The sequence below is a fragment of the Lissotriton helveticus genome, chromosome 9 (assembly GCF_964261635.1).
Source record: "Lissotriton helveticus chromosome 9, aLisHel1.1, whole genome shotgun sequence".
NCBI lineage: Eukaryota > Metazoa > Chordata > Amphibia > Caudata > Salamandridae > Lissotriton > Lissotriton helveticus.
In genome coordinates this window covers 355,738,187-355,763,554 of record NC_136070.1, presented here as the reverse complement: position 1 = coordinate 355,763,554, position 25,368 = coordinate 355,738,187, and the positions used below count along the sequence as shown (strand labels likewise).

Genomic DNA, 25,368 nt, shown 5'->3' with positions numbered 1-25,368 from the left:
AGAGTCAACCTCACTGAAATGCAGAACTGTGGCTGAAAGATCAGGATAATAGCCTAGACTCTCTTTCCTGGGAAAAATGCACAAAACCAAATTGTGCACAGAATAGTTCTGATGAAAGGTAGAGTCTAAGAATAAGTCAGGTGTGACTTTGGCACGTTGCTATTGGATCCCAAAAATTACTGGAGGTTCACCAAAGACTAAAAGTGGTTGACGACTACCAGGGGTGAGCCTGCCTTCAACAGCCAGTTGTCGAGGTAGGAAAAGACTGGCACCCCTGGCCTCCGAAGGTGTGCTGCCACCACTGTTATCACTTTTGTGAACACCCAAGGGGCGCTGGTGAGATGAAAGGGGAGCACAGCAAACTGAACATGCTCCTCTCCCACCACAAACTGCAGGTAGTGCCAATGGGCCACAGGACAGTAATATGGAATTCGGTGTTCTGCAGGTCCAATAGTATCATCCAGTCTTCAGGGTTGAGGGCAGGCAAGAACTGGGCCAGAGTGAGCATTTTGATTTCACTTTCTGGAGGAAGCATTGTCAGGGCACATATCTAGAATAGGCTGAAGATCCCCATCCTTCTTAGGATCAAAAAGTAGCGGGAATGACAACCACACCCTACTTCTGGCACCGGCACACTCTAAACAGTCCCTTTGGCCAGAAGGACCTTCACTTTCTGCCTCAAAATGGAGAGAAGGCCCTCAATCAGTGGCTCATGGTGTATACCTTGCAAACATTCAGTTTGCAAGGTTTACACCGTGATTGAGGCACATCATTGAGCCTTCCCTCACTCTCCCAACCAAACTACAGAACTCACTACATGAGAAGGACAAAAGACCAGCTACTCTAGTAGATGACTGGGAATATTGAGAATAAAGAAAAACCTACTGGAAAACCCATAGTTTTCTTCATAGGGCCACTAACACACCCTGGCGCAGACCAACGCTGAGTGGAGTACATATTTATTTATTTATTTTAAACATTTTTATTGTCATTTTGCAGCATAACAACAAACAATAAGCATGTCAGTATCAAGCACCACTCCCACATTCCCAACCCCCCCACCCTCACCTCCCATATCTTGTTCCCTGACACAGTGTTTGATTTCCAATAGTTCATCCAGCAGTTTCGCCCAAGTCCACAACGTTCGTAGCTCTGGGTCCTGTAGCCCTATCCAATCAGTGTCAGCCATGTGCTCGTACCTTTGCGTCCCATCAAATCCCTCAGGAGTGCATATTTTTTATAGAAAATAATATTTTCATGAGAAGGATCCCTATCACAGAGAAAAAGATATTTAAAACTGTTTAAGTGGGTGCTCTTATTTTTTTTCATTATGCCCCCCCCCCCCTTGACAGGGTTAAAAGTATGGTGAACGGGTAGATAGAAAGAGCTACATCTCCATTACCCTGTCTGCTTGTATCAACATGTTTACGCCAATTCCAAACGACCTCCTGCGTCACTGGCCTTCTTCAGGATACAGATCCCTTATTACCGTCCTAATCCCTCCTGGTTTAATTAACCAGATGATAGAGATAAGTATTTGGCAATACTTGCCTTTAGTAGACACATTCAGGATGAGTACTTGAGTATCATTATTACTTCTCCAAACTCGGGTTCACAGTGGGAAGGTCGCCCTATTGTGACACTTTCATCAAGGTGCGGTATCTCCGTCCTTGCCACTCTGCACCCTCTGATGATATTTATTCTCAATATTCCCTGTCCTCTACTAAGGTAGCTGTTTTTTTGTCCTTCTCGTGTAGTGAGTTCTATATGATGTGAACATTTGCCAGCCTGGTAAAAATAACTGGATTCTGCCTCACACTGGGTAGCTCTGTGTTAAAAATACAGCCATTGGTTGACTGGGGTGTGAGCCCTGGTCAAGCAGCAACCACAATCCAAGCCAGGGTAAGGCACAAGCAAAGCCCAAATTAACCAGTGTTCAACCCCCGGTAGCTTGGCACAGAGCAATTTGGAGGCAAGTATTTGCACTAAACTTTAAATAGTAAGACAGTAAAAACACAACACAAAAAGATCCAATACCAGGTTAGAAGAATTGAGCTCTACTTAATGAATAAAACAAGACCAAAACAACAATAATCCAATTAGTAGAACCAGAATTATGATTTTTTAAAGAATAAACTGTAAGACCACTCCTAAAAGCATAAAGTGCAAACCGTGGCTATCTGGTCACGTTGGACCGTGCCAAAGTCAAAAGTTAAGGCCGACCACAAAGGAGCATGTGTAGGATATAGTCTCAAATTACTCCTGCTGAAGTTTTACCTTCTCACGTTTTGTGTCAAGAGTCCCCTTTGCCTCGGAGAGGGCCACAAAGAGCATGGAGAGAGTGGCAGGTGGTGATCGGCGTGGCACGAAGAGCAGGCTGGGCATCATGGACATGCAGGCTAGAGTTTTGTGTTGGCGGTCCCATGTGGGCTATCGATACTGTTGTGAGAAGAGCCAGGCTGGCAACGGCTCGCGCTGATTTTCGGTGCAGGCGGCGCAATACCCGTGTGAAAGGGACTAGTTGCAGTTGTGAATAGCACAAATGCTTGATTTCAAGAGCTCGAGAGCATACCAAGGGTCCAGAACCTAGGAGGCACCACTTGCGGGTCTGGAACGTGATAAAGACAGGCCCAGGAGCTGTTGTGGAGGCTTTTATGTCTCTGAGGTTCAGATCAGGAGGCCTCCAGACTAGCCCTTTGAGCCAATCTCGGGTGCTGGATTCAAGATGTAGTTAGAGGTCCAGTTCTTCTTTCCCAAGCAAGCGGGCAGCAGGTAGCATGGCAGGGCAGCAGTCCCTAGTAGAGCAGCAGTCCAGCAGAGTGGCAGTCCTTGTAGAAGCGCAGCAGTCCTTCTTCCTGACAGAGTATTCAGCGGCCAAGAAGAGTATTGAAGTGGTGTTGTCTGGGGTCCTTTTGTACAGTTGTGCCTTTGAAGTGGGAGACGCTTCTAGAGGCATGACTTTGAAGCGTACATATGCCCTGCCTTACCTGCTCTGGCTCCACATTAACTACAGGGTTATGCAGCCCATGTGGAGACAGGACACAGCCTATTCAAGTGTAGGTGGGGTGTGCCCAGCTCCTCCTTCCCAACCTGCCAGGGATTGCCTATTCAGTCACACCATTGTGTGTGGCTGTCTAGGAGAAATACACAAAGCCCACTGTCACCCACACCCAGTCCTGTGACCCAGAGACAGGATGCAGTCACCAATCGTCTAAGGCAAGAAAATGCAACTTTCTAAATGTGGCTGTCCCAGGCTTACCTTAGGGATGACTTCTATGTATCAAAAAGAGAGGGTTGAGCCTGGCAAAAAGGTTTAGTTTGCCACTTTGACATGGCAGTTTAAACTGCACATGCAGACTATGCAATAGCAGGCCTGAGACACGTTTAAAGGGCTACTAAAGTTGGTGGCACAGCCAGTGCTACAGGTCTACTAGTAGCATTTAATTTACAGGCCCTGGGAAGATGTAGAGCACTTTAATAGGGACGTATAAGTAAATTAAATATGCTAATTTAGAATAAGACAATGTTACCCTGTTACAAGCAGACAGCACAAGCACTTTAGCACTGGTTAACAGTGGCCTGTGGGATCCTCGAAGGAAGTTCATGCGCACCTGTGGGAGGCATAAGTAGCCAAACTCTAGATTGCTAGACAGAGTTTTTTGCGGCCTGGGTGCCTGCCCTGACCCTGGTTCTAGGTGAGAAGTTCCAGCCTGTTGGGGAGCTTCTTATGTGAATGTTTGACATCTCATGATTTCAAAGTACCAGGGCTATATGGACCAGGTGGGGCTACGAAAATGAGGATCTGGGAGGTTTGTTGCATCTTGTGGACCACAAAGGGATGGAGCACGAGAGGTGGAAAAGCATTAGCAAATGTAATTGAACAATTAATCTATAGAGCATTGGATACAAATTGCGGGTGTGTTTACCTATGGGCAAAGCCTGGGCATTGTGTATTCTCTGGAGTTGCAAAGAGGTGTATGTGTGGAATACCCCAACACTGGAAGTAGTTGAGCAAGACTTGTGAGTGGAGTTCCCTTTCATGGAATTATTGAAGCAGCCTGCTGAGCAAGTCCGCTAGGTCGCTGTCCATCCCCGGGGGAAGCACTGCCATCAAGTGGATGCAGTGACACAGTGCCAAATGCTAAATGGTCTGCGCCAGCAGGGAGAGGGGAGAGACAGAGAGCCACCCTGTTTCTGCAGCTCATGTTGTCTGTCCTGACTAGAATCACTTTGCCCATGGCTGATTGGAAGGAAGGCCTTGAGAGCCAGGCAAATGGACAAGACCTTGAGGTACTTCATGTGGGGGTCCTGTTGGTGAGAGGTCCACGCTCCCTGTACTGCAGTCTGATTGAGATGAGCTCCCCATTCCACTTGAGAAGCGTCCATGATAATGGTGACTTGTGGAATAGGGTCTTGAAACTTGCCATTCCATCACTGCAGGGAGCATTGTATGCTGGCCTTTACCAACATTAGGTACTTCATCTGACCCGCTGACTAAGACCATCATGCTGAGAGGCACTGCTGCAGTGGGCTCATGTGTAGCCGCAACTGGGGTACAATGGCATACATGAGGCTATCATGCTCAGGAGGTGCATTACAGTTCTGGCTGCCGAAAACCCCTGGAGGGCTGAGGCAGGATTTGCCCATGACTGAATAGAGTACTGCCACTAAGAAAAGTTGGCTCTGAAGGGGCTGTAGGTGGGATTTGGTGGCAGTTATTGTGAACACAAGACTGTCAGGGAGTGAGATGGTAGCCTGAGTATGCGCTAGGCATTGTTGTCTGGTTGCACTCTTGATCAGTCAGTCGTTGAGGTAGGGTAAGACATGGATGCCTCTCCTCCTTAAGTGGGCAGTGACCTCTGCCAGGCACTTGGTGAAGACTCTTGAGGGAGTGGTGATGCCGATTGGTAATTTGAACTGGTAATGATGGCCATTTACCATGTAGGCACCCCTGGTGTTCGTCCATGGTGACTGCTGCTGGAAAGTGTGCTTTTGCTTCTGGTAGGAGGGAGTAGGTTCTAGGGAAGGTGCCTCCGAAAGGAGCCAATAGAGGTTGAAGTCTGAAGGGCACCCATGGTCTTGGCAGTGTCCATGGCCTCTTTATTTTTTTCCAGCATCTGGTCAACTGCGGCCCAAAGAGGTGTTCGCCATCGAAAGGCAGGTTGAGCAGATGCTACTGTACCTTGGGTTTAAAAACCGCGATGCGGCAGAATGCATGGCGTATAATCAGAACTCTAGTGTTAAACCCATTGTGTCAGCCGCGTCTAGGCCGCAGTGGATAGTAGCAATGGAAATAGTCTTTTCTTTCACCACCAACTCTTCCCTCTTTTCCTATACTCATCTGGAAAATGCTCGATGAGCTCTTGGATCTCATCCCATGGGCTCTATCGTACCTGGAAAGCAGGCGACCGAGCTGGTAACCCTCCATTGGGTGCTAGCCCCTATCACAATCCTTTTCCCAGCAGTGTTGAGCTTGCTTTCCAGTCCAGGAAGGACTGGCCTGCCAGTACGGGTTGGACTGTTCCCATGGGGAATAGGGTCAAGACTGATTTGCATATGGCTGGGTCTGAACTGGAAAGGCATGGGGAGCAAAGAAACAATGGATTTAGGCCCACATCTCTGCACTGGGGTGAATTGATATTGTGCAGGATTGTTCTTTTTGATACTGGGTAGTAAGCATGCTAAGACAGATTTATGACTTTCTTTAAGAATCATGCCCACAGTAATTAACAATAGCTGCCTTTGCTAATTGCAGAGTCTTTTGAAGCCTCGGGTCAGCAATGCTGCTTTCCTGTTAAGCTATACAGAAAAGGGGGTGGTGATGAACAGAGTGTCTGAATTAAGAAGACCACTCTTACCCAGTCCAAAGATCAGGGCTTGATCCATCACCGTTATTTATCTCACTGCCCCATCCCAGCTCAGAACCTGGCTATATGCAAATTAGTCTGTCCCTGGCCCAGTGCATCATGGGAACAGGGCAGACCAAACTACCAAGCCAATTCTTCACCAGAAAGGAGACAAGCTACCGGGGACCGGTTTCTGGCATTTCAGCCTCTTCGGCCCGGCTTGCTTGAATCCTGATGGAGCAGTGAGAAAGGGACTCATGTCTGAGTATACCCTGCCACACCTATAGTGGCCAAAAACGATACAGAAAAGGGGGTGGTGATGAACAGAGTGTCTGAATTAAGAAGACGACTCTTACCCAGTCCAAAGATCAGGGCTTGATCCATCACCGTTATTTATCTCACTGCCCCATCCCAGCTCAGAACCTGGCTATATGCAAATTAGTCTGTCCCTGGCCCAGTGCATCATGGGAACAGGGCAGACCAAACTACCAAGCCAATTCTTCACCAGAAAGGAGACAAGCTACCGGGGACCGGTTTCTGGCATTTCAGCCTCTTCGGCCCGGCTTGCTTGAATCCTGATGGAGCAGTGAGAAAGGGACTCATGTCTGAGTATACCCTGCCACACCTATAGTGGCCAAAAACGATACAGAAAAGGGGGTGGTGATGAACAGAGTGTCTGAATTAAGAAGACCACTCTTACCCAGTCCAAAGATCAGGGCTTGATCCATCACCGTTATTTATCTCACTGCCCCATCCCAGCTCAGAACCTGGCTATATGCAAATTAGTCTGTCCCTGGCCCAGTGCATCATGGTAACAGGGCAGACCAAACTACCAAGCCAATTCTTCACCAGAAAGGAGACAAGCTACCGGGGACCGGTTTCTGGCATTTCAGCCTCTTCGGCCCGGCTTGCTTGAATCCTGATGGAGCAGTGAGAAAGGGACTCATGTCTGAGTATACCCTGCCACACCTATAGTGGCCAAAAACGATACAGAAAAGGGGGTGGTGATGAACAGAGTGTCTGAATTAAGAAGACCACTCTTACCCAGTCCAAAGATCAGGGCTTGATCCATCACCGTTATTTATCTCACTGCCCCATCCCAGCTCAGAACCTGGCTATATGCAAATTAGTCTGTCCCTGGCCCAGTGCATCATGGGAACAGGGCAGACCAAACTACCAAGCCAATTCTTCACCAGAAAGGAGACAAGCTACCGGGGACCGGTTTCTGGCATTTCAGCCTCTTCGGCCCGGCTTGCTTGAATCCTGATGGAGCAGTGAGAAAGGGACTCATGTCTGAGTATACCCTGCCACACCTATAGTGGCCAAAAACGATACAGAAAAGGGGGTGGTGATGAACAGAGTGTCTGAATTAAGAAGACCACTCTTACCCAGTCCAAAGATCAGGGCTTGATCCATCACCGTTATATATCTCACTGCCCCATCCCAGCTCAGAACCTGGCTATATGCAAATTAGTCTGTCCCTGGCCCAGTGCATCATGGGAACAGGGCAGACCAAACTACCAAGCCAATTCTTCACCAGAAAGGAGACAAGCTACCGGGGACCGGTTTCTGGCATTTCAGCCTCTTCGGCCCGGCTTGCTTGAATCCTGATGGAGCAGTGAGAAAGGGACTCATGTCTGAGTATACCCTGCCACACCTATAGTGGCCAAAAACGATACAGAAAAGGGGGTGGTGATGAACAGAGTGTCTGAATTAAGAAGACCACTCTTACCCAGTCCAAAGATCAGGGCTTGATCCATCACCGTTATTTATCTCACTGCCCCATCCCAGCTCAGAACCTGGCTATATGCAAATTAGTCTGTCCCTGGCCCAGTGCATCATGGGAACAGGGCAGACCAAACTACCAAGCCAATTCTTCACCAGAAAGGAGACAAGCTACCGGGGACCGGTTTCTGGCATTTCAGCCTCTTCGGCCCGGCTTGCTTGAATCCTGATGGAGCAGTGAGAAAGGGACTCATGTCTGAGTATACCCTGCCACACCTATAGTGGCCAAAAACGATACAGAAAAGGGGGTGGTGATGAACAGAGTGTCTGAATTAAGAAGACCACTCTTACCCAGTCCAAAGATCAGGGCTTGATCCATCACCGTTATTTATCTCACTGCCCCATCCCAGCTCAGAACCTGGCTATATGCAAATTAGTCTGTCCCTGGCCCAGTGCATCATGGGAACAGGGCAGACCAAACTACCAAGCCAATTCTTCACCAGAAAGGAGACAAGCTACCGGGGACCGGTTTCTGGCATTTCAGCCTCTTCGGCCCGGCTTGCTTGAATCCTGATGGAGCAGTGAGAAAGGGACTCATGTCTGAGTATACCCTGCCACACCTATAGTGGCCAAAAACGATACAGAAAAGGGGGTGGTGATGAACAGAGTGTCTGAATTAAGAAGACCACTCTTACCCAGTCCAAAGATCAGGGCTTGATCCATCACCGTTATATATCTCACTGCCCCATCCCAGCTCAGAACCTGGCTATATGCAAATTAGTCTGTCCCTGGCCCAGTGCATCATGGGAACAGGGCAGACCAAACTACCAAGCCAATTCTTCACCAGAAAGGAGACAAGCTACCGGGGACCGGTTTCTGGCATTTCAGCCTCTTCGGCCCGGCTTGCTTGAATCCTGATGGAGCAGTGAGAAAGGGACTCATGTCTGAGTATACCCTGCCACACCTATAGTGGCCAAAAACGATACAGAAAAGGGGGTGGTGATGAACAGAGTGTCTGAATTAAGAAGACCACTCTTACCCAGTCCAAAGATCAGGGCTTGATCCATCACCGTTATTTATCTCACTGCCCCATCCCAGCTCAGAACCTGGCTATATGCAAATTAGTCTGTCCCTGGCCCAGTGCATCATGGGAACAGGGCAGACCAAACTACCAAGCCAATTCTTCACCAGAAAGGAGACAAGCTACCGGGGACCGGTTTCTGGCATTTCAGCCTCTTCGGCCCGGCTTGCTTGAATCCTGATGGAGCAGTGAGAAAGGGACTCATGTCTGAGTATACCCTGCCACACCTATAGTGGCCAAAAACGATACAGAAAAGGGGGTGGTGATGAACAGAGTGTCTGAATTAAGAAGACCACTCTTACCCAGTCCAAAGATCAGGGCTTGATCCATCACCGTTATTTATCTCACTGCCCCATCCCAGCTCAGAACCTGGCTATATGCAAATTAGTCTGTCCCTGGCCCAGTGCATCATGGGAACAGGGCAGACCAAACTACCAAGCCAATTCTTCACCAGAAAGGAGACAAGCTACCGGGGACCGGTTTCTGGCATTTCAGCCTCTTCGGCCCGGCTTGCTTGAATCCTGATGGAGCAGTGAGAAAGGGACTCATGTCTGAGTATACCCTGCCACACCTATAGTGGCCAAAAACGATACAGAAAAGGGGGTGGTGATGAACAGAGTGTCTGAATTAAGAAGACCACTCTTACCCAGTCCAAAGATCAGGGCTTGATCCATCACCGTTATTTATCTCACTGCCCCATCCCAGCTCAGAACCTGGCTATATGCAAATTAGTCTGTCCCTGGCCCAGTGCATCATGGGAACAGGGCAGACCAAACTACCAAGCCAATTCTTCACCAGAAAGGAGACAAGCTACCGGGGACCGGTTTCTGGCATTTCAGCCTCTTCGGCCCGGCTTGCTTGAATCCTGATGGAGCAGTGAGAAAGGGACTCATGTCTGAGTATACCCTGCCACACCTATAGTGGCCAAAAACGATACAGAAAAGGGGGTGGTGATGAACAGAGTGTCTGAATTAAGAAGACCACTCTTACCCAGTCCAAAGATCAGGGCTTGATCCATCACCGTTATTAATCTCACTGCCCCATCCCAGCTCAGAACCTGGCTATATGCAAATTAGTCTGTCCCTGGCCCAGTGCATCATGGGAACAGGGCAGACCAAACTACCAAGCCAATTCTTCACCAGAAAGGAGACAAGCTACCGGGGACCGGTTTCTGGCATTTCAGCCTCTTCGGCCCGGCTTGCTTGAATCCTGATGGAGCAGTGAGAAAGGGACTCATGTCTGAGTATACCCTGCCACACCTATAGTGGCCAAAAACGATACAGAAAAGGGGGTGGTGATGAACAGAGTGTCTGAATTAAGAAGACCACTCTTACCCAGTCCAAAGATCAGGGCTTGATCCATCACCGTTATTTATCTCACTGCCCCATCCCAGCTCAGAACCTGGCTATATGCAAATTAGTCTGTCCCTGGCCCAGTGCATCATGGGAACAGGGCAGACCAAACTACCAAGCCAATTCTTCACCAGAAAGGAGACAAGCTACCGGGGACCGGTTTCTGGCATTTCAGCCTCTTCGGCCCGGCTTGCTTGAATCCTGATGGAGCAGTGAGAAAGGGACTCATGTCTGAGTATACCCTGCCACACCTATAGTGGCCAAAAACGATACAGAAAAGGGGGTGGTGATGAACAGAGTGTCTGAATTAAGAAGACCACTCTTACCCAGTCCAAAGATCAGGGCTTGATCCATCACCGTTATTTATCTCACTGCCCCATCCCAGCTCAGAACCTGGCTATATGCAAATTAGTCTGTCCCTGGCCCAGTGCATCATGGGAACAGGGCAGACCAAACTACCAAGCCAATTCTTCACCAGAAAGGAGACAAGCTACCGGGGACCGGTTTCTGGCATTTCAGCCTCTTCGGCCCGGCTTGCTTGAATCCTGATGGAGCAGTGAGAAAGGGACTCATGTCTGAGTATACCCTGCCACACCTATAGTGGCCAAAAACGATACAGAAAAGGGGGTGGTGATGAACAGAGTGTCTGAATTAAGAAGACCACTCTTACCCAGTCCAAAGATCAGGGCTTGATCCATCACCGTTATTTATCTCACTGCCCCATCCCAGCTCAGAACCTGGCTATATGCAAATTAGTCTGTCCCTGGCCCAGTGCATCATGGGAACAGGGCAGACCAAACTACCAAGCCAATTCTTCACCAGAAAGGAGACAAGCTACTGGGGACCGGTTTCTGGCATTTCAGCCTCTTCGGCCCGGCTTGCTTGAATCCTGATGGAGCAGTGAGAAAGGGACTCATGTCTGAGTATACCCTGCCACACCTATAGTGGCCAAAAACGATACAGAAAAGGGGGTGGTGATGAACAGAGTGTCTGAATTAAGAAGACCACTCTTACCCAGTCCAAAGATCAGGGCTTGATCCATCACCGTTATTTATCTCACTGCCCCATCCCAGCTCAGAACCTGGCTATATGCAAATTAGTCTGTCCCTGGCCCAGTGCATCATGGGAACAGGGCAGACCAAACTACCAAGCCAATTCTTCACCAGAAAGGAGACAAGCTACCGGGGACCGGTTTCTGGCATTTCAGCCTCTTCGGCCCGGCTTGCTTGAATCCTGATGGAGCAGTGAGAAAGGGACTCATGTCTGAGTATACCCTGCCACACCTATAGTGGCCAAAAACGATACAGAAAAGGGGGTGGTGATGAACAGAGTGTCTGAATTAAGAAGACCACTCTTACCCAGTCCAAAGATCAGGGCTTGATCCATCACCGTTATTTATCTCACTGCCCCATCCCAGCTCAGAACCTGGCTATATGCAAATTAGTCTGTCCCTGGCCCAGTGCATCATGGGAACAGGGCAGACCAAACTACCAAGCCAATTCTTCACCAGAAAGGAGACAAGCTACCGGGGACCGGTTTCTGGCATTTCAGCCTCTTCGGCCCGGCTTGCTTGAATCCTGATGGAGCAGTGAGAAAGGGACTCATGTCTGAGTATACCCTGCCACACCTATAGTGGCCAAAAACGATACAGAAAAGGGGGTGGTGATGAACAGAGTGTCTGAATTAAGAAGACCACTCTTACCCAGTCCAAAGATCAGGGCTTGATCCATCACCGTTATTTATCTCACTGCCCCATCCCAGCTCAGAACCTGGCTATATGCAAATTAGTCTGTCCCTGGCCCAGTGCATCATGGGAACAGGGCAGACCAAACTACCAAGCCAATTCTTCACCAGAAAGGAGACAAGCTACCGGGGACCGGTTTCTGGCATTTCAGCCTCTTCGGCCCGGCTTGCTTGAATCCTGATGGAGCAGTGAGAAAGGGACTCATGTCTGAGTATACCCTGCCACACCTATAGTGGCCAAAAACGATACAGAAAAGGGGGTGGTGATGAACAGAGTGTCTGAATTAAGAAGACCACTCTTACCCAGTCCAAAGATCAGGGCTTGATCCATCACCGTTATTTATCTCACTGCCCCATCCCAGCTCAGAACCTGGCTATATGCAAATTAGTCTGTCCCTGGCCCAGTGCATCATGGGAACAGGGCAGACCAAACTACCAAGCCAATTCTTCACCAGAAAGGAGACAAGCTACCGGGGACCGGTTTCTGGCATTTCAGCCTCTTCGGCCCGGCTTGCTTGAATCCTGATGGAGCAGTGAGAAAGGGACTCATGTCTGAGTATACCCTGCCACACCTATAGTGGCCAAAAACGATACAGAAAAGGGGGTGGTGATGAACAGAGTGTCTGAATTAAGAAGACCACTCTTACCCAGTCCAAAGATCAGGGCTTGATCCATCACCGTTATTTATCTCACTGCCCCATCCCAGCTCAGAACCTGGCTATATGCAAATTAGTCTGTCCCTGGCCCAGTGCATCATGGGAACAGGGCAGACCAAACTACCAAGCCAATTCTTCACCAGAAAGGAGACAAGCTACCGGGGACCGGTTTCTGGCATTTCAGCCTCTTCGGCCCGGCTTGCTTGAATCCTGATGGAGCAGTGAGAAAGGGACTCATGTCTGAGTATACCCTGCCACACCTATAGTGGCCAAAAACGATACAGAAAAGGGGGTGGTGATGAACAGAGTGTCTGAATTAAGAAGACCACTCTTACCCAGTCCAAAGATCAGGGCTTGATCCATCACCGTTATTTATCTCACTGCCCCATCCCAGCTCAGAACCTGGCTATATGCAAATTAGTCTGTCCCTGGCCCAGTGCATCATGGGAACAGGGCAGACCAAACTACCAAGCCAATTCTTCACCAGAAAGGAGACAAGCTACCGGGGACCGGTTTCTGGCATTTCAGCCTCTTCGGCCCGGCTTGCTTGAATCCTGATGGAGCAGTGAGAAAGGGACTCATGTCTGAGTATACCCTGCCACACCTATAGTGGCCAAAAACGATACAGAAAAGGGGGTGGTGATGAACAGAGTGTCTGAATTAAGAAGACCACTCTTACCCAGTCCAAAGATCAGGGCTTGATCCATCACCGTTATTTATCTCACTGCCCCATCCCAGCTCAGAACCTGGCTATATGCAAATTAGTCTGTCCCTGGCCCAGTGCATCATGGGAACAGGGCAGACCAAACTACCAAGCCAATTCTTCACCAGAAAGGAGACAAGCTACCGGGGACCGGTTTCTGGCATTTCAGCCTCTTCGGCCCGGCTTGCTTGAATCCTGATGGAGCAGTGAGAAAGGGACTCATGTCTGAGTATACCCTGCCACACCTATAGTGGCCAAAAACGATACAGAAAAGGGGGTGGTGATGAACAGAGTGTCTGAATTAAGAAGACCACTCTTACCCAGTCCAAAGATCAGGGCTTGATCCATCACCGTTAAGCTACACAGTTGAACCATATTTCAGTTTCAGAGTTTTTGGATTTACAAATACCAGTGGCTTCGGACTTGCAGTAGGCATACATTATTATTTTGCCAATCAAACTTTGTAGCACATCAAAGCTAAGTTTTGGCTCAAGATGTGTTTGTGCTGTAAGGTTTATTATCAAGCTAGATATGATTCTCTGCTCTAACCCAGTTTTGCTGCTTTTTCCAGCAGAGCCAAGTCCCTGTAATTAGCAGGGCTGCTGAAATGTATTTTTTGTAATTGGATCCAGTAGACTGATTCTCTAAACTTCGGGTAACATTTTTCTTCAGCTATGCCCAAAGAAGGAGTTATCATACTGTACTTAAATCCAGTAACTTCAACACTCTAGTTCAAATGCATTAACGACTTGCAACAATGGGGGCTCAGCTTCCTTTATTAAAAGAGCCAAGATGCGGGTGGAGGAATTCAAATTAAGCGAGACCAAAAGTAGGTATATCAGAAACTGCATTCGATGGGCAAAGAAGGCAATCAATACCTGTGTAGGTCTGGCTTCCCGGCACAGCTGCTTGCAGTACACATTGTTTAACAATTCTTTAAAACATATATAGATGGGCTTTGGCTCCACTGAGAGGAATACTACTCTTGCAACTCATTTTATTAACTGTCTGGTATATCATTCCGCAATCCCGGAAGTGTTTCCATTAGAATACATATAGTACTATTTTACATCTGAAAAGTACATTCAATTGCCTAGATGCATTCAACAGAACAAGCATTGGCATACCCAATAGGTCTCGCCTTTGGCTAAACACTTATAAGGTCCCAAAGGCGAGACCTGTTGGCTATGCCAATGCTTGTTTTTCAGTGTGGCACTTCTCCCACTGAGAGGAAGCACTATGGAGTCTTAACTAAGGGGCAACTCAGGAGGATCACAACACCTCGGATCCCAGCTGGCTGCATAACCTGTGGAGGAACAGATATGACAGAGAACGGAGCAGCTAGGGCTGCCCCCTGCATCCCTGGGAGATGTCCTTCCTCTCATTCCCTACAGCAGCACACCAGCTGGGGTTCCTGCTCGAGCACCTACAAGAAGGCAGTCTAATCTGGGCTCTGGTAGTAGGCAAATCAGAGGAAAGTAGAAGAAAGCTTTAGGGGCCTGACCTCCTGTGGTAACACTGAGGCTTACACTCGAGGATTATTAAATATACAAGGTTCAAAGCGCTTTACATGTTGGGAGCTTGAAAGGAGTAATAGTGGACAATGTTGGCTTTACAGGCTCTTGTTTTTGCATGACGGTTTTCGTCTCTTCTCTAAATCGCCATTGAGACCCCCGAGGACATGTAAGTAAAACAAAGCTGTGTAGAGACTACATTTGCGGCAAATACTTCCCACAACAAGATGCTTGTGTCAGTCACTGAACAGCATCACAGGATAAATGTCTGAATCCTCTCAAAGCTAGGGGGAGCAAGGCTACTTAAACATCTTGAGGAGGTGCCCCCAGAAGTGGTCAGTGAGTGAGATGGGAGCTTGGAAAGTTCATACCTCACCAGCCTCAGCTACTTTTCCAAAGGACCCCTCGCTTGCAGGGACGGTCAGTGCACGGGGAGTCACTCGGCTGCCCCTACATGCACTTTCAAGGGAAGACCAGAAGCCAATCTTCCAAACACTGCTCCTGATGTTTGTTTTGCACACCAGCAGGCTGGAGAGAAGGTGAGGATGTGAGGAAGACATTTGTTTCGTTTTTTCAACACAAGAGTTGGCAAATAACTTATACGAGCGAAAGGTCCCCCCAAAACAAGTGAGCCTTTGCGTGGCCATGTAAATGACGTGACTTGGAGTCGCGAGGTCTGCAATCCCTGCTACAAAATCCCGCCGCCGCCCACTAAGCTGGATCAGAGGACAGAGGATGACGGAGCAGGAAGGGGACGCGGAGATAAAAGAGCAAATCCCTTTTCAGGACTGCCAGCCAGAGCGGCAGGGTTCCCACCGCAGACAAAGCCCGAGCAGCAGGCCATGAAAGGCTGGCAGGGAAATAGGATTAGGTAGCCAATCAAAGGCGGCTATCGGTGTGGCCCTGCCCCCCAACACTGGGCCGCCAACAGGCTACTTAAACATCTTGAGGAGGAGCCCCCAGAAGTGGTCAGTGAGTGAGATGGGAGCTTGGAAAGTTCATACCTCACCAGACTCAGCTACTTTTCCAAAGGACCCCTCGCTTGCAGGGACGGTCAGTGCACGGGGAGTCACTCGGCTGCCCCTACATGCACCTTCAAGGGAAGACCAGAAGCCAATCTTCCAAACACTGCTCCTGATGTTTGTTCTGCACACTAGCAGGCTGGAGAGAAGGTGAGGATGTGAGGAAGACATTTGTTTCGTTTTTTCAACACAAGAGTTGGCAAATAACTTATACGAGCGAAAGGTCCCCCCAAAACAAGTGAGCCTTTGCGTGGCCATGTAAATGACGTGACTTGGAGTCGCGAGGTCTGCAATCCCTGCTACAAAATCCCGCCGCCGCCGCCCACTAAGCTGGATCAGAGGACAGAGGATGACGGAGCAGGAAGGGGACGCGGAGATAAAAGAGCAAATCCCTTTTCAGGACTGCCAGCCAGAGCGGCAGGGTTCCCACCGCAGACAAAGCCCGAGCAGCAGGCCATGAAAGGCTGGCAGGGAAATAGGATTAGGTAGCCAATCAAAGGCGGCTATCGGTGTGGCTCTGCCCCCCAACACTGGGCCGCCAACACACCAGACGACCACGGAGGGAAAAGTGCACCCCACAACTGAACCAGGAGCAAGAAAGACAAACATGAACATATACCAAAAGCTAACAGAGAAAATTCGAAAACCAAGGGAACAAGCATTTACGGACGGACAGCGGGAGGGGGGGGCGGTAACGGGCAAATGGACAGCGGGAGGTGGGGCGGGAAGGGGCACACGGACAGCGGGAGGGGGGGCGGAATCAAAAGCACTCACCTGGAACTGGACTTCCTCTGGCGGCGGCGGTCGGCCGCGGAATGAGCTGGATGCCGAGACAAAAAAAAAAAAAAACAACTCCGCCCACCGCCGCATGACTACACAGAGGGAACGCCCAGGGAAAAAATCGCGGGAACGCCCACGAATCTGGTCCGTGAATGATGGACAGATCTCTGTTCCAATGGCTAGCCTCCATTTATGGAGCTAGCCAATGGAACAGAGGGCGTATTCAAGTCCCCCATACTGAAAACTAAAGATTTCTCCTGGGGGCGGAGCTAAAGCTCCGTGCCCCAGGCGAAACCTAAAAAGAAATACATTTCTGCTACTGTTTTGTCAACCATAGCAAAGCCACTCTATTGTATTATAATTGCATTTATATAGCGCTTACTACCATTGACGAGGTGCCAAAGCGCTTTTTCTGCGAGTATCACGCTACTCCGGAACCCATAAAGGATTAACGGTGAATTAGTATAGTGAAATATGAAATTAATTTGGGTGGTGGACATGTTAGTTAGTCATTTGGATTGAGAAGCACAGTAGAGGGATAGAAGAGGGAAAAAGGTTTGCATTTATATGGAGCTTAAAGTGCTAAAGTGCTATTTCGGTGAGTTGCACGCTACGCCAGAACCCGTAAAAGATTAGTAGTGAATTAGTATAGTGAAAATATGAAAGTAATTTGAGTGGTGGATAAGTTAGTTAGTCAGTTATTTGGATTAAGAAGGATAGTGGAGGGTTAGAAGAGGGAAAAAGGTTTGCATTTATACAGCGCTTGCTACCCCTGATGAGGCGTCGTAGTGCTTTTTCTACGAGTAGCACACTACTCCGAAACTACAAAGGATTAGCGATGAATTAGTACAGTGAAATATGAAAGTAATTTGCGTGAGTAACAGCATTTGCGCACCCAATATTTGTGAATATATGTGTTCACATGCGTTGGAACTTTGAAGACGTACCTTTTGGTTCAACTTCTGCCAATACTTGTTTTAAAACAGAAGGCCCTCGAATGCATTATTAACTGATTTGAATTGTACTAGGAATGGAATGACACTGTTTGCGTCACGCACAGAGTCCTTCTGGAATTGTATGCCCAGTTTATATGTACACAAAAAATGATATAAAACAGCCCCACAATAAGGGTGTGCAATATTTGTGTCATTTGCTTTTGTTTAATTACACGAAATATTTCAGTATGAAATGTGTCCTTGTGTCTCATGCAAGGACCCATGTTGTGTTAAAAAAGGAGCATAAAAAACACAAGTACCTCCGATGACAACTCAAGTTCTGGGCATTCGCATTGTTACTGCTCACTAATTTTGCCATGAACGCAATTAATGAAATTACGGATCCCCTTGAACAGGTACTGCCTAATATAAACTACAGGGCTGGCTCTAGGGCGGGGTAAACGGTGTCACTGCACCGGGTGCTGACATCGGGAATGATGTTTTTTGCGAGTGTGTTATAGTTTTAAAAGCACCTGCTGCACCCTTCCTTGCCTCCAACAACTTTCATACAACAATAAACTGTCATGATTATTATTTGTGCATAGGTCTAATATGGCTGATGCAAAGGACCTGTACCATGCAGATCACAAAGTGCATATATTGTAAATAGGTCAGTGCTTTTGTCTGAGAAATCCTTTTGTTACTTAACAGCGTATAAGTTAAAATCCTAATATAGAACAGTGAGCTAATAACTATCATCAAAGAGCTACAGGCAAACTGCAAGGTATAGATTAGCGCGTTATGATTTTCCCCCAGTCATTTATTATTCTAATTTTGCAAAAGGGGTTCATTTCGGTAAAATAAAAGCATAAAATATCAATTCTGCTTATTAGATGTAACCCCCCAACCATGGTGTTATGTTTTAAATTCTGAGTTTGTGCTTCACCAGACCGAGCACTCTTAAACTATACTGTCAATCAGTATGGATGACATGTGCCTCTTACACCTTGCAGTCCTCTGTCTTATGTAACATTCCTATACACTGATTTACACACGTATGATTAATTGACTCTTTGTAATGTTTGTGTGATGTTAAGTGAGTGAGAGAGTGGTTATGGAGACTTGAGAAGCACTGTTAAAGAGTGGTAGTGGGGAATCAGTGACAAAGCTGGTCATTGGGGGGTGCCAACAAACAGGGCGCCATCAGCTCTAAAGACGGCCCTGATCAACTGACCTGGAAAGGGGAAACAACATAACTGGTTAGTATAAGAACATTTTTAATTCCAACTTCAGTAACTCTTACTCACAAACCTGAGCACAAAAATCTTTGATGTCAAATCCATCTTCCATGAATTGTTGAAAAAACTCTGCATGGTTTTTAAGGACTGCTGCAGTCAGCAGCCGAAGGTACTGGACGATGCCATCTGAGCAGCTCTCATCGTTGAATGCTTTGAGGAGGTCTGAAATCGAGCCATCAGTCTCCACCAGTTCAATGACACTGAAAAACTAAGAACACAAACTAAGAACACAATACTTGTTGCCTTCAAAAAGTTTTGATAAGGAAGATTCAAATCTCAATTTTTTAATATGTGTCCATAAGTTAAAACACATACATCAATGATGGCTGCAGCAACCTCTTGGCTCAAGCACACCACTCGCAATGCTCTCTCAACCAAGAGGATGAAAAGAAAAGTACAAGCAATCACATGAAGTGGAAATCAGTTGGTTATTAAGTAGGTCAAACATAATAACCCATGAACAGTAGGATAAAGGTTTGTCTAAACTTACTTTTTTAAGTGGTGAACAACTGATTGCAATCCAGACAGTAAAATGGTAATTTATCCAGCAGTTCAGTCTCCAGTCTAACAGTCTTGAAGTGGGGACAGAAGCAGCCCTTCATAATCATGAGTACCATCAAGAGTGTGTCTCCTACGGCTACCCGTATACGTTTCTAATTCAAATAGACAGTGTGACTAACTGGGGCGCAAACTGGCAAAGGTACTGGCTCATCTTCATGTTACAAAAAAATCATCAACTGAAAACAGTGCCTTTTTGTCAGTTCTTGTGTTACTGTTCTTTTTCTTGTTTTCTTCTATTTGACATAGTGAGAGTGAAAGGAAGCATGCTAGCAGTGTATCTTGAGTGTCTCTATTTCAGTGATGAAGCTCCTTACTAAAATCCTTGTTCATTCCTTTAGGTGTAATATCAAACAACCAAATACAAAGCACAATCATCCATTATATTTTAGAATTACTGACTCTTTGACTTTCAGATTTACCAAACCAGGTGGCAGACAACAATATAGCAACACAGCTACGGCATATTTTATTATTGATCAGATTTAATGTTCTGGAACGTCAGGGCATAAAATAAGAGACAGAATTACACAATTTAGGACCAGATGTACAAAGCATGTTTCCATTCGCAAATGACTCGATTCTAAATGTACAGATTGCAAAATACAATTCAGCAACTTGTTACTAAATCACATTATGAATACGTGATTCGGTATTTGGAAGGGGCGTGTTTAGGACGTCCTGTCCATAAATTGAATCGGTATGGTGTATATCACTGTTTTGCGACTGAAGTCCGGTTGCAAAATAGTAATACAATTCGCCCATTCGCAAAAGGGGCGTGGTCGCTTGGAGACCCCTTCCCTTTGACAATGTTAAAAAAAGAATAATTTTTAAGAGCAGCTAGTGGTCCCACAGACCACTGCCTACTCTTGAAACTGCAGGGTTTCACTTTTTCTTTTTAAAACGCACCCCAATGGGCAGCATTTAAAAAGAAGATTGCTGTAGCTCCCTGTACAGAAGAGATGCCCATTCAAGCTGTGACCCCCGCACTAGGCTCTACACAACCAAGGACCCGCATACATTAACCACCGCCTGAACTTCCACCAGCTGTTGAGAAGACTACACTCTGCCTCCCTTTCACTTTCCCATATTCCCACATCTACCGAAGCAGAAGTGGAGGATGCTCCTTCACTCACATCACAACAAAGACCTGGAACAGCCTCCTCACGCACCTCCGGACCATCACCTCACTTCCAGAATACCGAATGGCCCTCAAGACCTGGCTGTTTAAATACACCTCGGGGACCCGCAAGCGCCTGTATACCCTATTGGGTTAATAGCCAAGCTTTATAAATCCTGATTGATTAATAAAAACAATCACAGACATAGTGGTCTGCTAACCCCAGCAGGCCACCATCCCTGTAATGGCTGAGATTTCTAGTAGGTCGAAAATTCTGATCTACCTCATTAATATGCACGACGTAGGTCTATTTGTGGCCCACTAGGAATCACTGATGAAACTCAAAGGAGTTTCATACATCAGGAATACCGATTTCCTAATTGTAATTCGGATAAAATCGCAATTAGGAAATCGGTATACCTAATGTTTGAACATCTGGCCCTCGATTTCATTCAATGCCGATAGCTCATAGCAAGTTTATGATGATGGAAAAGAATTAAAGGGGGCACTGAGGTGGTAGCATAAAAATACCATTCACAAAGACCTCTTGAAGTTTAGCCGTATAATCCAATCATCTCTCTTATGAAACAGCCCTCTACTGATGGACGGAATGCAACACCAACCTTCAAATAAACATGGTAATAGTAAAGTGGATCTAATTGATCACTGCTGGTGAGACCAATTTCCAAATTAAACTCCCTTTGGACAGCGAAGGGCTCTCAAACCGCACTTAGCAGCTACTTACATTCATTAAACATACATGTTGCCCACCTCCCTGGGCTAGTCACCTGATACCCAAACTTCAGAAATGATACAAAATGGAGAGGCAACGTCAAACATAAGACAGTTCATTCACTCACAGAAAAAGAATTCTAGGAAACTTATTGAGCTAGTGAAAATGGATGCTTTATTGTGCTTCTGATTCTTCACATAAAACACTGCCACGCAGCCAACACGTTTTGGTCATAGATCACAAGCTTCATCAAGGCTTATGTGTTGAGACAGACAAAAGCAGTTTTTCCCTGATTGCTACTGGGGAATTCACTATGGCCAGGAATCCAGGTACTGCCCCACCGGGATGGGAGAGGATTCTCATGATGAAGCATGCCACCATTAAGTGTGCGAGGTTTCCTCTTCCATTAAGGGTGACCTTTTCCAGATAGGAGACCAAGTTTACAGTTCCTCCAAAGTCTGGAGAGGTGTACTGGATCAATTAAAACCGAAGCAAAGAGCACCCCACTTCGTTTTCTCTTAAGCAGCCAATATACCCTTTTTTGTGTTCATGAAAAAACGATCAAACTGATGCAATGACGAAATCAAGTCTTACACAGATAATATCTTTCCAACTTGCTTACTCTCTACATTCTATACACCTACTTCCCACTTTTTCACTACATAAACAAAGGAGTAGGATCAATACACAAACTTATTTGTGAGCACCACAGATATTGCTCTTTTTTAAGGAAGTCTGGATGTTGATCAGAAAGGCTTGACTCTTGGTTACACTCTTTAGTAATGAGGTAGAAATCAAACTATATGTCCGTAGGTTTAGAAAGTCTATAGAAAAGTCATATTCAAGATACATTGTTTTGTGGAGATGCTACTCAGTGATTAAAGAAGTTTTTTAATAAGTCTCCTCTTAGAATGTTTGTTTGCGGAAAATACAAAGAAGGTAGAGAAAGCAAGCAGACAGAGTAACTTTCATCTGAGAGCCCTAACTTTTGTACAGTTTGCTACAAACATAATTTCTGAATATGGGAGCTGCATAGGGCATGAATGTTGGTAACAATGAAAATAATGGCTTACCATTCTCGCAAAATGAAAATGTAACTATTACTGTTAATGTTTGATGGTGGTCCATTGACTCAAAAGCACCATAATTGAGTTCAAGACTGAATTATGACTTTTTCAATCAACCATGCATTAATTGAACAAATATCAAAAATCAAAACAAGTCAATCCATGAGAGAGGAAATGATACTAATATAAATAAATTATTATATAAAATGCACATACATTCATAAAATCATATAAAGGTATAAGATAAACATGGCTTACTCACATGATTAAACACATTTCTAAATTCATGATCTTCAAATCCAGCTAACGTGAGTTCATGTTTGCTTTGCAACACAATGTCTTTGAACCTAAAAAAAGATGCATATGTAAATCTTAATATATGAAAATGTTTTCTATGATGGTATAGAAATATAAAGATCTCTATGATCTCTAAATCATACAACTATAACAACCACATTCTCAGTAAAAAGATATATAGGCCATATGTACAAAAGAGGCTACTCACAGAACAATTTCTCTGTTGTGCTGCAACCTGTCTCTGCATCTGTGGTGCTAAGGATCTATAAAGCACTAGTGCTGCAAAGGGACAGGTTACAAAAATGTGTACATCTCCCATCTCATTACTGCTAACAGGGTTGAAATCAGCTTGCAACTCTTTTAAGACTGTTCTGAATGCTGCGACAAGCCTCGCAAGAGACAACAGACCTCCATATCTTCATTCACATAATGCAAACTTTTTTCAGGTTGGAGCCTCTGCCTCTTGAAATGACCATTCTGCAACAAAAATCAGGATTTGACGATGACATATGGCTTGCACTGAAATGTATATCTTTAATACTCTCGAGTAAACAGAGGATGGTATCATTATTCCAAGTGTGGAAAAAACGAAAAATGAAGGGTCTGTCTGCAGCAATGTTGCATGCCCCTGTATTAATGACATTAGTGTTTACAACAGACACCTACAAAAACATATTTTGGGAATGCATTGCTGGCAGCATGCATTGGCCACAAGGACCAATGGATGGTCCTCCCCAATGCCTAAGTACAGGTTCACAAAATGGAAGCTGTCCCTCGAGGACACTTGCAATTCCAACACCACCTCCTTTGGAGGAGCAGAATGGTGCGATTGGCTTATGGCTGCAGTTGTGGTCACAAAGCATTGATACATGTCACTGTGATTCAAAAGGAGGGGTTATGCCACTTACATGTCTACTCTTCACTCCAAACAAAGCATAACATCCTGCAAAGTGCACATTGCACAATGAAAATACATTTCCGGCTAGCAAACTCTCTTTTGTACATTGTGGTTTGTGGTTTTGCAGGTGCAAAGCCTGATGTTATGCGAGATGCAGGATTTGCTACTGCAAAACATACAGTACATCAGACCCATATTTCCTTTAACAAAGATATAGGCAAAATGTCAGTCTAATCATGCTTGCCTTCACTGTTCTGCTATTGTTTTATTCCTTTGCAAAGTATGCCTGTGTGCAAACATTCGTCAATCCATCCATTAGGAACGCTGCTAAGTGCGCATCGAGGCATCATGCGGCTTGACTACAGACGAATCTTGTCTCTAAGAAGCGAAATGTTGAGTCATTCCATTAAATGATAAAAACATATTTTCTAATTAAAGTTCAGATTCCTTAAGGGGAGTTTTCTGCTGGAACAAATTGTACAAATTAGGGCTTGCAGTCTTTTTTATCTGTATAATGGATAATTCTTGGTAAAGCAGAAGTCTTATTTCAACAGCAAGTGCCTTGGAATATTTTTCTAACCATATGAAATGTTTATTTACTTCCAAACGTCGTTGCACCTATTTATTTTAAAAATATTTAGCTTTCACATCCATAGTCACATTCTCGGTTTTATCACATCTAAAAGTCATTACATTTATGTAGGAGCTGTTAAAGAGTAGAAGCCAACAAAACCGAGTGAGGAAACGATCGCTTTAAAAATGAAACAGGTTTATAATTTTTTTAATAAATGACACACAGTCTTGAAAGTGCTAAAATCTAGATAAGAATGGTTTTAAAAGTTGAAATGTGACGATGAAAATTAATGTAAAATATAAGAAATATAGCATTTTTATTATTAGCTTTTTATAAAACAATTTTAAATACTATTCCTATAGAAGTGTTAATAAAATCAGTAACACATTAATATTCTAAATGCATTTATTATTGGAATCCAAGTGGGAATAGTACAGGAGTTGGGAATATTACTGCCAGCAACTGGATCTTTTAAAGATTTTCGAGGTATGCAGATCCACTTAAAAAGCAGAAATGTGTTCTCGAGAATTGCAGCGAGAGAGAAATTGGAAATTTGTCCCACACCCTTACAGCTGATTATCAGCAATGCAATGAGAAATATTTTTGATAACTCGTGTCAAATAAACATGGGCGCAAATTATAGCGCCTTGTTTCTGGGTACAACTTTAAGAGCGATCCTGATGAAGGAGTGGTTGACACCATACAATCAGCAAAAAAGGAAATCTGAGGAAAAACAAGAATAGTGAAAAAGACAAGTAATAAGGGCAGAGAGACAAATAACTCAACAGTCTTTGCCATATTCCTCCTCCTCAGAAATGTAGCTACTGAGGTACTATTGAGGTACATTTTCTTAGTCGTAATGCATGCTGCATTCATAGGAAAATACACAACCAACAATTCACCGGCGAGTGACATAAACCAATGGATCATTGATAGTATTGAGAAAAAAGAACTTATTAAGTGTGAGCAATGGGCGTTTGTACTTGTCCAAATTCTGTAAATGTAGTTATTAATTGGCAAAAATGTAGGAAACAGTAAATAGTAGCAACCTTCCATGCCCCTACTTCAGCCACAAAACGTTGCACTTAAGATTCTACTTACATATTTTGACTGCCACTTACTAGCAGTCAATTGCGTTTTTTTTTACTTTAACCCCATTAGTGCTGTCCCGATTGCAGCCAGATGAAACATATGTTCACAAATCCAACGGGAGAGGGATTTTCGTATTGGAACATGAAGGTGTGTTTTATGTATATTTGTGGGAAGGCAGCATGGCTGTTATTGTGAAATGTGTGTGGTACCATGTCTGATATTGAATTGTTGTCGGGAAGGGTTGTGGGAGATGGGAAGGGTTGTGGGAGAGAGGAACGTGGTGATGTTGGTGGTAGTGAAGAGCTGAAAGTGGCACGATGCTGGAGGTTGCTAGTGGGGTGGCATGGAGGGAATCAATGTGGTTTGAAGATAGC

General features: G+C 45.6%; 1 protein-coding gene across 2 annotated transcripts in view; it reads right to left on the bottom strand.

Moving 5' to 3' along the window:
• The window catches only part of OTUB2 (OTU deubiquitinase, ubiquitin aldehyde binding 2), a 186,494-nt gene that overhangs the window by 29,053 nt on the left and 132,073 nt on the right, over positions 1-25,368 (bottom strand). For both annotated transcript variants that reach the window (XM_078660094.1, XM_078660093.1), the window contains 2 exons: positions 22,396-22,480; positions 18,669-18,863 (listed from right to left, as the gene is read on the bottom strand). In XM_078660094.1, the coding sequence (XP_078516220.1) occupies positions 18,669-18,863; positions 22,396-22,480 (280 nt within the window). The remainder of the gene's footprint in view (positions 1-18,668; positions 18,864-22,395; positions 22,481-25,368) is intronic.